The sequence below is a fragment of the Sarcophilus harrisii genome, chromosome 6, assembly GCF_902635505.1.
Source record: "Sarcophilus harrisii chromosome 6, mSarHar1.11, whole genome shotgun sequence".
NCBI lineage: Eukaryota > Metazoa > Chordata > Mammalia > Dasyuromorphia > Dasyuridae > Sarcophilus > Sarcophilus harrisii.
Genome location: NC_045431.1, coordinates 75,023,372 through 75,036,556, shown reverse-complemented (window position 1 = coordinate 75,036,556; position 13,185 = coordinate 75,023,372). Strand labels below are relative to the sequence as shown.

Genomic DNA, 13,185 nt, shown 5'->3' with positions numbered 1-13,185 from the left:
CTTACAACTCTTACAACTGTATTTCAGGGTCTCTTATTTTTATCTACCTTATCCGAAAACAGAACTCTGAAATCAACAATATGCAAACATCCTTATCAATGTTATCTTCCAACTTCACATACAGCAATGTACAGCTACATTTCTAACAATATGATATCTTTTCCAAATCACATTTTCCACAAAAGAAACTCATTTTTGGCAAAAGTACGTCATCATTTGCAAACTTCTAAATGCCACTGAAATATCATATTAGTTTTCTACCATTCCAAATTTACATTACTCAGACATCTATCAATATACACGGTGTATGGTTGGTACACAATAATGTAACCAAACAATTTAGACGTGAATACATTTCAAAGCTTTGTTTTGTTCCATGAAAGCAGAGAGGGATGATAGTAAAAACAAGATCATTTTTGACAATGAAATATGTTTGTGTGTGTATCTGTGTGTGTGTATAAAGCCTGAGGTACACGGGAGTGGTTCCTGCCTTAGAATAACATACAGCTTCATGTTGCCAAGGAACAATGAATCTATTCTTGCTCTGACTCACTGAATGGTTAACCCTTGCTGCTCAATGAATCTAGGCTCCCTCTTCAGAATATATTAAAAAGAAACGATGTAAAAAACGCTTGCTAAAGTATTTTCACCTTTTTAAATGTTTGCTTGCTTTTTCTTTCTCACGATTTTTTCCCTTTTGGTCTGATTTTTCTTGCATAAGGCAAATATGGAAATATGTTTTAAAGGTTTGCACATATTTAATCTATATCAGATTGCTTGCTGCATTGGAGAGGGGGGAAGAAAAGGGAAAAGGAGAAAAATGTGAAACATAAAATCTTAAAAGTGTTAAAGTCAAAAATGAATGTTGAAAATTATCTTTACAAGTATTTGGAAAAATAAAATATTATTGAGAAAAAAAAAGAATGCTTGCTAGTAAATTCCTCCTGTAAAAATCGTAAACACAATGGAAAAGAGGCCACTGTCATTTCTAATAGCTCAGTTCAGAGGCAACAGTGATTAGTAAAAGCAGTTTCACATATCCTATAATTACTAATTTTGGAAAACCAAGCAAATTAAGATTTTTGGATGTTTTGGCTTTTGTGCAGCAAAAAGGAGAAAAATCAGAGGAAAGACGGTTTAAGGTCTTGTTGTTTTTTTTTTTTTTTTTAAATACACAACATTAAGGCATCAAAGAAAAAGAGCCAACTTTTCAAAGTGACCTCTACATTTTAATCACCCAGGTGAAGGTACTGATCTCAAGGTTTACAAGTAAAAGGCTTACAGCTGCAAAAACATGCCTATGGTTGCTAAAATTTTACTCAGTTACATATTTAATAACCTTTACTCTGCAAATGTTTAACTTTTAAAAAAGAAAGGAAAGATTTTAATTCAACTTTGCAAAATTTCCCTTTCAAAAGATAAATGGATTCTCTTTATTTGTACTCTATTTCTTTCCCTTCTCTTTCTTTTCTTCAGTGTTGACCCTAATTGATACCAAACAACTATATACCAACTCCTTCCAACGCCTCCTTGTCCCTTTCCTTCTCCTACTCATCCATTGTGCCAATGTTCAATCCCAACAGGTGCCTTCTCATTCATACTCTTGAACTGGAAGACATCATTCCCTTGTTCTGACTGAATCCCCCTTTCAGTCATGTTATCTAATCTCAACACGGCCCTCCTTACTGCATGAAAAAATTGTTATGATTTCCTATCTCGTATCCCTCTTTGCCTGTCAAACAAAACTGCATGTAATGCTTTCCTGTCTTATCTTTGTAGTTTATCTCTTATTATATGTATATGTTACTGATTTTTAGAACCTTTTATTGAAAGTGTTACTCTTCCTCAGTCTGGGAAGTAAGCAAACTGATACTGTATGCTACAGAATATATATACAAGAGGTTTATGTAAAGCTGTATTGAGGCCTTATTAAGAGTTTAGACAACTAAATGACACAGTGGATAGTGTCAGGTCTGGAAGATTCATTTTCCTGAGTTCAAATCCAGCTTCAGACACTTCCTAAGTGTGTGACTGGGCAAGTCACTTAACTTTGTTTACCTCAGTTTCCTTTTCTGGAAAATGAGCTGGAAAAGGAAATGGATTATCTTTGCCAAGAAAATTCCAATGGCGTCACAAAGAATTGGACGCAACTAAAATAACCTAACAATAAGAGCCTTAAAAAAAATTGTTTTCTCTTTCCCAAGGAATCTCAATATTTTACATGTAGAGGCTCAAGGAGGGGGGATGTGAGTAGGGAATAACAACATAAGCACTACTATTTGATTTCTCACTTGAGAGAACCCAACATCAATTTCCTGGTATCTGCCATATCAGTCAGCATGTTTCCCCCAAGTGTTAAATGCCCATTGTTTTTCTTGTATCTATCCCTTCTCCCCCATTACTGTCAAATCACACAATCATCCTCCTGGCCACTCAGGTTTTTAATCTTTGTTTAATCTCCACTCCTCACTCTCACTCCCACAACATATTGAATCTATTGCCACATCTTGATCTTCCTACCTCCAGACTCCAACTTCTATACATTTACTTCTTTTCATTCACACTAACACCACTCTAGTCAAGGGCCTCATGGTCACTCAGCCTACTACAAGAGCCTTCTGACTGACCTCCCTTTCTCATATCTCCCCCTCACTCCAATACATTCCCACACAACTGCTAAAGTAGCTTCTTAAAGAACAGACTTCCCCCTCATATACTCAATAAGGTTTAGTGGTTCCCTATTACAACTAGTAAAAAACAAAAAACAACAAATAACAATAAATCTCCTCTGGCATTCAAAGCTCTTCGAAACCTAGTCCATTTCTATTTTTTTTTTTTACAATCTTCACTACTCTCTTACATGTATTTTTTTGGAGTCCTGCCATGCCATTCCACTTGGTGTTCTTCATATGTGATTCTTCATCTCTTATTTCCATATCTTTACACTGAATGTGGCCCAGGAGGTAGAACACTGGGCTTTGAATCAGGAAGACCCGAGTTAAAACCAGGCTAGGGTACTCATTGGTAGTGGGATCTTGAGCAAAGTACTTAATCTCTGCTTATCTCAGTCTCCTCATTCATTAGTAAAATGGGGATAACAGCAGCACAGCAGCACCCACTTGGCAGGATTGTTGTGAGGCAAATGAGCTTAGCACAGTGCCCGACATGCAGTAGGTACTATATGAGGGCTTATTTCATGCCTCTATTCTGTTCAGATTTTCAATATTCTACCAAAACATATGGGAACACTTAATTGAAAATTATACCTCAGTAACATTTAAAAGAAGAGAGCACATTTAAAAGATCTTTAGCCTTATAAGTTTCTTTCATAGTCAATTATGCATACATTACCTTTCCACAGCACTTGGTTTTATCAATAATTTTTAGGGCAAACTCCTTTCCAGTAGACCTATGGGAAAATGAGAAAACAATTATTATTTACTGAACAAATGAGAAAACAATTATAATTTACCAAACCATAAAATCTCATCCCAGTATTACTTGATCACCTTGTATTAAAAAAAAAAAAAGATTTGGCATCCTCTCTAGGATTCTGTGTCTCGATACAGTAGATAATTCTTATGAAAATCAGCATAGAAGTTTAAAAATATATATATTCCTTAGAAAAGGTTATATAAGAAGAATGGGGATAACAGTCCAGGCACTACATTTTTTAACATTTTATTTTTTTGGTAACATTTTATTAAGTTCTAAACTGTCTCTCTCCCTTCCCAATCCCACTAAAGAAGGCCATCCTTTAACATATATATGTATGACCATAATATGTATATTTCCATTTATCCAATATCATTTCTTTCCCTGGAGGTGGAGAGCATCTTTCTTCATAGATCCTTTATAATTGATTTGAATACTTTGTTACTCAAAATAACTTAGTCATTCACAGTTATTCTTCCATCAATATTACTGCATTCTCTGGGTTCTGCTCATTTCAATCTTCTTTACTTCATCCAAGTCTCCATGCTTTTCCAAGATAATGGAGCTCATAATTTCTTAAGAACACAACACTATTCTATCACAACTACATACCCCAACTTATTCAACCATCCCCTAATTGATGGATATAGCTTTAATTTCCAGTCTTTTGATCTCTGTGAATATTTTATAACATAATAACATCTTTTCCTTTTTCCCTGATCACCTTGGGAAACAAAAAGACCTACACTTGAACCCATGGAATATTTAAAAAAAAAACTAGAGAAAAGCCTCTAGCACAGTTGGGAGGTTGCATTCATGATTTAGAGAAACATATGGGTGAAAAGAGATGAGTAGGACTGAAGAAGTTCTAATATGCACCATGAGAAGTGGGTTCCAAACTGAAGAATACATGGATCCAGTTAAGTTTGATGTATAATCTTCACAGTAAGTCAAGTTAAACAAATAGAAAATATGTATCATTTTTTGACATCATCATATCAGACCCACTACCAGGATCATAATGGTTCTTAGCAATCAATCAAAAAGTATTTATTGAACACCCATATATCATCAGTCCCAGCATGAACAGAGGTTACAGAGAAAGATCAGAAACAGTCACTGTTCTAATAAATCCAGTGGGGAGGCAACATAACTGTACAAAAAATAAATAACTGTACAAACAAGATAGAGATTGGATAAATTGGAGATATTCTTAAAGGAGATATACTAGCATTGAGAGGAATTAGGAAAGGTTTCTTGCAGAAAATGGGATTTTAGCTGAGACTTTAAAGAAACTTTAAGGAGATGAGGAAGGTGAGAATTCCAGACATGGGTGCCAATCCCTGGTTGAGAGATGGAGTGCTTTATGTAAATGCCTAGAAGGCCATTATCACTATATAACAGTTTGTGCATTAGGGGTAGGTGAGTAGTAAAGTGTAAGAATAGAAAAATTGGAAGGGGTCTTGAATACCAGCAGATTGATCCCAGAGAACCATTGGAGTTTATTGAAGGAGGTGGGGGAAAAGGGTAGCATGGTCAGACCTGCCCTTAGGGAGAACCTTTTGGCAGCCAAGTGAATGATGGACTGCAGTGACCAACCAGCAGGTTATGGGTAATAGTGCAAATGTGAAGTACTGAGGGCTAGGCTCAGGTTGGAGCAGTGGCAGAGGTAAGGCGGAAAGCTGTAAGAAGAGACACTTCACAGGGAGGATTAACAGGATTTATCAACAGAGTGGATTTGAAGAAGGTGAGAATGAGGAGTCCAGGAACTCTCAACATAGGTTGAGAGCCTGAATGATTGACAGGACGGTAAAGGAGTGTTTGTTAGGAGGGATAATAATTTGGTTTTGGAGATGCTGAGTTCCAGATGTCTAAGGGACATCCAGTCTGAGTTGGAAATCTGAGTCACCAGTGAAAGGACTAGAAAAGTTGATCTGGAAATCATTAGCCTAAAGATGTTAATTGAATTCACAGTGGGGGGGGGGGGGGGGGGGGGGGTGGAGCATTGATGAGGTAACCTAACAAACAAGATGAAAGCCCCGGGCAGAGCCTTAGGGATTACCTATTGGTTAGTTAGCAGGATGTGGATGAAGAAATCAAAGGAAGCAAGGAAGATTCAGACTGGTAGGAAGAAAATCTAGTGAAGGTAGTACCCTGAGAATTTATTAAAAAAACAAAGTATCAAGAAGAAGTCCTTTTAAAAAAAAAAAAAGAAAAAGATTGAAGATTTATGAAAAAACAGGGATAATAGAATATTCAATCTTCTGGAGAAGACAGGATGAAATGGGATCACTTGTGTATGTAAAAGGATAAGCCTTGGCAAGACGAAAAGTCAATTGTCCAGGTGAAACTAGTGAAGGAAAAGGTAGTGGCAGCAGAAGACACATGAATCTTGTGAAATGAGGAGAAAAGGATAAGAGGGAACTCTCAACAATTAGCCTTGATTTTTTTTCCCCCACTGACATCTAAAGCAAAGTTTTCTGCTGAAAAGATGAGGAAAGAAAAATTATGGGAAGTTCAAGGTCAAATAAAAAAGTTTGGATAAAGCACTAATGATGGGTGGAATGATGATTCAATTAATAAAAAGCCATTAAAGTTGTTTAGAAAGTAATTATAGCATTTGATAAAATCCAACACCCATTTCTATTAAAAACACTAGAGAGTATAGGAATAAATGAACTTTTCCTTAAAATAGCAGCATGTATTTAAAACCATCAATAAGCATCATATGTAATGGGGATAAACTGAAACCATTCCTAGTAAAATCGGGAGTAAAACAAGGTTGCCCACTATCATCATTACTATTCAATATTGTATTAGAAATGCTAGCTTCAGCAATGAGATGAAAAAGAGATTAAAGGAAAGTAATTATAGAGGAATAGATATACCATACACAGTAATAAAATATTATAGTAACACTGTATCCGATAAATGCAAAGATTTAAGCTTTTGGGATAAGAATTCACTGATAAAAATTGTTGGAAAAACTGAAAAACAGTCTGACAGAAATTAGACCAATACTTTACACCATTTATCAAGAAAAAGTCAAAATGAATACATAACCTAGATATAAAGGGAGATATCATAAGTAAATTATAAGGACGTGGATCATATTGCCTATCCTATTTATGGATATGAGAAAGATTTATGAATAAACAAGAGATAGAAATCATTGTGCGATATGAAATGCATAATTTTGTTTACATTAAATTAAAATATTTTGTACAAAAAAGCCTAATGTATACAAGATTGGGAGGGAAAGCAGAAAAATTTGATGGGGGAATTTTAAGTTTCTCAAATAAATAGAGAACTTCATCCAATTTATAAGAATATATTATTCCCCAAATGATAAATGGTCAAAGGAAATTGTTTTCAAAAGAAATCAAACTTGAATATAGTAATATAAAAATACTCTAAATCATTATTAGTTAGAGAAATGTAAATCAAACAACTTGGAGATATAATCTCACACCTATCAAATAGGCTAAAATGATAGAAGGGGGAAATTACAAATGTTGGAGGAGAGGTGAGAAAATTGGGACCCTATTACACTGTTGGTAGAGTTGTGAACTGGTCCAACCATTTTGGAAAGCAATCTGGAATTATGTCTAAAGAGTTATAAAAGTGTGTATATCCTTTGACCCAACAATACCAGTATTGGTTGTGTTTTCCAAGAAGATCAGGATGGGTAAAAAAGATTCTGTATGTTCTAAAATATTTAAAACAGTTCTTTTTGTGGTGGCAAATAACTGGAAATTGAAGGGATAACTAATAACTGAAAAATGGCTAAATAAGCTATAGTATATAATTATGATAGGATACTATTGTGCTGTAAAAAAAATTGATGAGCAGGTTGATTTTAGGAAAACATGGGAAAACGTGCATGAAATAATGAAGAATGAAATAAGCAAAACCAAAAGAACATTATAAAGAGGAACAGCAAAAATGTCCAAAGAGTAACTGTGAATGACTAAACTATTCTGATTATATGAATATTCAAAATAAGTACAAAGGATCTATGAAGGAAGATGCTATCCACCTCCAGATGATGTATGGAATCATGTACTGTATGGTAAAAAAAAATAAAAATAAAATAGAGGCAGCTAGCTGGTGCAGTGATGCAGGAGTCATGAAGATCCAAGTTCAACTCTGGCCTCAGACACTTAATACTTACTAGCTATATTACCTTGAGCAAGTCACTTAACCCCAACTGTTTCTCCAAAAAAAAAAAAAAAAAATCCCAACAAAAAATAAACAATAAAATGATTTTTAAAAAAACAATCACATAAGACATCCCTTTCTTCATTCTTTTTCAGAAGTAAGATGTCACTAGGATGGAAGATTATACGTATTTTCAGATTTTAAAAAATGTATCAAACAGTTTTGCTCCCCCTGTTTTCTTTTAAAAAAAATTTCTTTGGTGTATGGGCTACCTCTATGGAAAAAGGGAAAGGATATCAGGAGAAATTTAGGTGGTGTTAAAAACAAAAGATCTCAATGATAATTTACTTTAAAAAAGAAATTAGTTACAACAATCTTTACAAGAATTCCTATCTCCTTTTGGCATGAAGGTAATACAGTGGATTTTTGAAAGCTATCTAAGTATAGTGTAAACTCTGGCAGGTCTTAGCTAAGATAGGTTTTTGAATACAGACCTGCTAGCAGACTACGGAAACTGAGTCTTCCTAATAAGTGCATAGAGGTTCATTTCTAAAATATTGGGAAGTTAATGATGACTGGGGGATAGGGAGGACTTCACTTGGTTTATGAAAAACATCTTATTAAAGTGAGAAGAAATTCAAGTTCCTTTAGAATAGGAAATGTCTTTTTCTTTTCTTTGTATCCCTGGCATTTATTATATATCTGGTACATAGTAGGAGCTTAATAAATGTTTATTGACTGACTCAGGTATACCAGTGAAAAGAGAACCCATACAGATGAACACGAAACTAATGAAGCACTGAATTTGCAACACACAAAGAATGTCTAACTGCAGGAGAACCATTCATTAAAGAGCACTGCAGTGCACTTAGAATTACATTAGCTTTAAAACTGCAGCTGCTTTTGCCAGGTTGTCATAGTTACACATCTACATGGTCTCACTCAGAGGGAGAACTTTTATTTAAACAGCTCATGAGGAACGTAAACCAAACACTGCCTCTGATTGTTGATGAATATATAGAAATTATATCCTGCGTGCTTAATTTGTCACTAATAGCTAACTGCATTAGCCGTGCCATGGATAAAAGTGGCTACAAAGCATCAAGGTTTTTGAAGAAATTCATGTGTGTGATCTGGCACAGCTGGCACAGGGCATGACCCTCCCGCAAAAAGGCATCCGCCAAGTACAGTCGCTGTCAGTCACACTGAGCTGCCTGTGCCAGGGACCAGCAGTAGAGAGGCTATAGCTGTGATGTAGCCCTTTAAAAATTAATGGAAGAATATGGCTAATTAAGCCTGGAACAACTTCACTAGAACATATGAAAGCACTTCCACACAAACTGCTGGCATCTGCCCCTTGGGTGCCCTTTGTTTAAAAAAAAATGACTTAGGTGCTGAAGAGTGAAATATGACCAACCCCTGCAGCTGGGTAAGGAGATGCCCTCAGGCAGCAGCAATCCACAATGTTTGCTGAATCATGTACAAGAATTAAAGTAAGTTTCAAACAAATGTGGTTAGCAGCTGGCAGGCTGTGTATATAGATAACTAGAGACTAACTAAAATTAAAATTTAAAAGATCTTAAGTCTTCATTTTAAAGGGATGTTTTCTTTTCTCTTTGTACATTTCAACAGTGTGTTTTTATACAACTGTAGAAAAAAAAAAAACAAGAGTTAAGTATTTTAATGGGTTTCCTCACAAGACCTGTAAGATTCTCTCTGAAGTCAACACACTCCATAACACAGAGGTTAAGGGGGAAACGAGTGAGAGATTTCAAACTTTAATGTCTGGTGGTTTTTCCCCTCTCCTCTCAATCAGCTTACAGGTATGAAAAGATCCAAAGGAATATAGAGTCAGGATGTGAAGAGAGCCGAGTTTGTATACAGAATTCATATACAAGCTCAAATCTTAACTTTTGCCTCATACTAGTTGGGCGATTTTAGGCAAATAACCCCAGGGTCATAGTTTCCTTATCTATAAGTCAAGGTGATCTCTAAGGACCCTTTCATATCTAAAGCTAAGTTGCCCTGATCTTTCTTGAACTGGGAGGGCTGAAAACTTCTAGCAGGGCTTGGAACCCTATAGTTACCTTATTATTTCTCAAAAAGCTGGGGGAGAAAAATCAGCTCCCAGGAAGCATCTGACTTCTGACACCTTTGCAATCTCCTCAAGTTTTTAAGAAACCCTTCCTTACTTGAGTTTCATTACTGCTAAATCTCTGGATTACCTAGAAATAAGAGAGGTTTGGGAAAATTGACTCTGCTGCAGTACTATTACCATACCCCACCCCCACCTCCAGTTGGTTTTAATTTACCACAATAAAATCCACCACTAGTATTGATTCAGACTCCTCCAAAAGCCCCAACAGGAAATGAAAATTCCTGTGATCATTGTGGCTGTCTAGAGTCATCAACTTAGGTATGGTGCAGGATGAGGGCCAGCTAAAGACACTTTTTGTAGGCCCAAGGGTCCTAAAGCCCACAAAAATGCTCGTCTCATCACCATTTAAAACTATGACTCCTGATTTCTGAGATCCTAATACAAGATCATGTGTGGTGGGTGAAAGATGAAAAAACTGAGGAAACAAAGGTTTGAATTTCCAAGCATATCAATTTATTAAGCATTGCCTGCCAATTGCCTAACAAATCAGGAGCAAACATCCTTAGCTTGGCCCTGGACCCAAAATTCAGAAAGAGACAGATTTTTATGTATTAAAAACAACGAACCAAGTAAGACCAAATAATTAAAAGAAAACAATTAAGGGCAACTAGATGGCACAGTGGATAGAGCACCAGCCCTGAAATCAGGAGGACTTGAGTTCAAACCTGATCTCAGATACTTAATACTAACAATTGCCTCAGCAAAACAAAACAAAACAAACAAACAAAAATTAACCAGGATACAAAATTAACTAATCTCATTTCTATTTGAAGGAAAGACTAGAGACATTCCAAGCTGGGATGGGGAGAATAGACAAGTACAATTCCCCAACATCAGAAAAAAATAAAAGAGGTTTCCTACTACTTACCATCTAGGGGAGGAGATGAGGGGAAGGAGGGGAAAATTTGGAACAGAAAGTTTTGCAAGAGTCAATGTTGAAAAATTACCCATGCAATATGTTTTGTAAATTAAAAGCTTTAATAATTTTTTTTTTTAAATCACATTAAAAAAAAAAAGGTGCCTTACTCCCCCCAGAGGTCTGCATTCAAATGAAGGAACATAGAAACAAGAACTTATTGATCAGCATTTTCAGATAAGACATACAGGTTGTTTGAAATGTATAATTGTGAGAAAACTCCCTGCATCAGACTTCAGATTTGATTGTGTTTCTGGTCAGCATGATTTAGGTGTCTAATTCAGAGTCTCTAAGCAGCAGGTAGAGGCGATTCAGCTTCCCAACCATGCTGGTTCAAACAATACATTAAAGTTTTCTCACAGTTTCCACAACTGAATAAAGTTTTCTCACAAGACAGAAATTGGACAAGATCCAAAACTGAACAGGAAGGCAATTGAGATAGCTTCAGAACTAAGTCACAAGATGGAGTCAGAATGATTCAATCAATTTCCACAATTAACCATTTGATGTTCTAATTACCTCACATGTGACAGAGTCACTAGTCCACCGGTTTTGCAACTCTCATTCCAGGCCTCAACTGAGTTGAGATGCTTTTGAAAAACTGACCTGACCTTTGATCTTCTACACAGTGGGTGTGTTTAGCTTAAAGGACTTGAAAAACTAAAGAACTTTGGTTAAGTTCCAATGGTCTTGTGATGAAGAGAGTCATGTGTATCCAGAGAGAGGATTGGGGAAGCTGAGTATGGACCAAAATATAGGATTTTCACTCTTTTTGTTGTTTGCTTACATTTTGTTTTCTTTCTCATTTTTTTTTCATTTTTGATCTGATTTTTCTTGTACAGCATGATAATTGTGGAAATATGTATAGATTTCGATGACCTGCCATGGGGGAGGAGGAGGAGTGGGGAGAAGGGAGGGAGAAAAAAATTGTAGCATAAGGTTTTGCAAGGGTAAATGATGAAAACTATGCATATGTTTTGAAAATAAAAATCTTTAATAATAATTTTTAAAAAGACATTTGGCTAATGAGAAAAGAAAAACAAAAGAATCATTGGAAGGGAGGATTTCACAAATCTCTCAATGTACAATGATCTGAGAAAGCTTATTTGGAGACTCACCTCTCTATGCATTCCTTCACCACAGCAAAATTGCCATCACCAATGACCTTCCCAATTCTGTACTTGTCAAGAAGAGTTGATGATTCAAAACACCTGTTTCCATTTACACCTGCAGAAAGGATGGCATAAATGTGAAAGGCAACAATGTCAGCAAATCACCTTGCTCTTCACATTAAAACTTGCAATGTAAAGATTTCTATTCCCTAAGAAAGAAAGAAAAAACTGCCACAGGCCTGATGATCTGTTAGATCTCTAGATCAAGTTGACCTCATTAACACATGGAGTATTTACTGTCAGTGTCACATTAGTATAATGGAAAATTTAACAAATTTCAACTTAAACTCTCAAACCACAGATAAATTAAATCATTAGACTGGCATTAAAATAAATGCTAATTAAAGTTTCCTAACAGGTTTTTATTTAGGCTTATTCAACTCTGAAAAAGCACTGAATATTGGAAAAGAAATTACTTTTCTTATATACTAGGGTTTCCATAAATCTGTATGTTTTTTTAAAAATATTTTCATGAGTTCATTTCATTATAATAGAATTTTTTATAGCATTATGCATTTTATTTTATGCCTTTAGAAACATTAATCTAAGGTCAACAGCCTGAAGGCTATACTGCTAGACAAAAAAATTTAAAAATCTCTGCTATAGAGTAAAAACAGGGCAAAATTAAATTTCAAAGTATGTGTTTACTCACTTTCCATTACACAGGTCAAAAAAAGAAAGGGGAGGAGATAGATGATCAACTTTCACCAGGGCTTGGACAAAGTGGCTGGTTATCAGTGACTGTGAACTATAAACAGTGTTCTTTTTTAAATAATAAATCACAACTCTTTCCTCCTCCACATCATTTCAGCCCTCAAAGAAATGAAAACACAGAACTGAAGATGAAGGAGCAGTCTATCTATAAAGAAAAAAGGTCCTCCTTGCTCCCAAAGTATCTGGGTAGAAATGATTTAGGTGGAGCACTAAGATTTGTTGCTCAGAAGTGCCCACCTGATAGTAACTGAGGAAAAGCCTCCTTGGTTAAAGGTCCAAAGTTAGAGGCACTGAGGCAGAAAGCTGGCTTCATAAGCTGCCTCTGACAAATACAATCAGTGTAACCCTACCAACCACTTAACCTCTCAGAGTCCCCAGTAATTCCCTAAGAGAATTGAAGAGAAGATACCAATTGGCATTGATGCAAGGATAAATTCCCTGATTCAGTGACATCACACGTCCACTCAATACTTCTATTTTCCCAAAGCATGAATCTTTTGTGGCACAAGGATGAAGGAGGGCACAGCAAAAAGAGGAAAAAAAGCAAACCTAAGTTTAATCTAAACTACTGGATTCAGGTAGAGTGCTAGTAGCCTAGTTCTAAAGCAGAGAGAATCTTAAGCTTTTTT

At 35.7% G+C, this 13,185-nt stretch overlaps 1 protein-coding gene across 5 annotated transcripts in view; it reads right to left on the bottom strand.

The window, feature by feature from the left end:
• Window positions 1-13,185, bottom strand: part of DCLK2 (doublecortin like kinase 2) — a 201,068-nt gene that overhangs the window by 36,589 nt on the left and 151,294 nt on the right. For all 5 annotated transcript variants that reach the window (XR_004230353.1, XR_004230354.1, XM_031943311.1 and 2 more), the window contains 2 exons: window positions 11,789-11,897; window positions 3,352-3,409 (listed from right to left, as the gene is read on the bottom strand). Coding sequence is in view for 3 of the 5 variants with exons in the window: in XM_031943311.1 (XP_031799171.1) it covers window positions 3,352-3,409; window positions 11,789-11,897 (167 nt within the window). In the remaining 2 variants the exon portion in view is untranslated. The remainder of the gene's footprint in view (window positions 1-3,351; window positions 3,410-11,788; window positions 11,898-13,185) is intronic.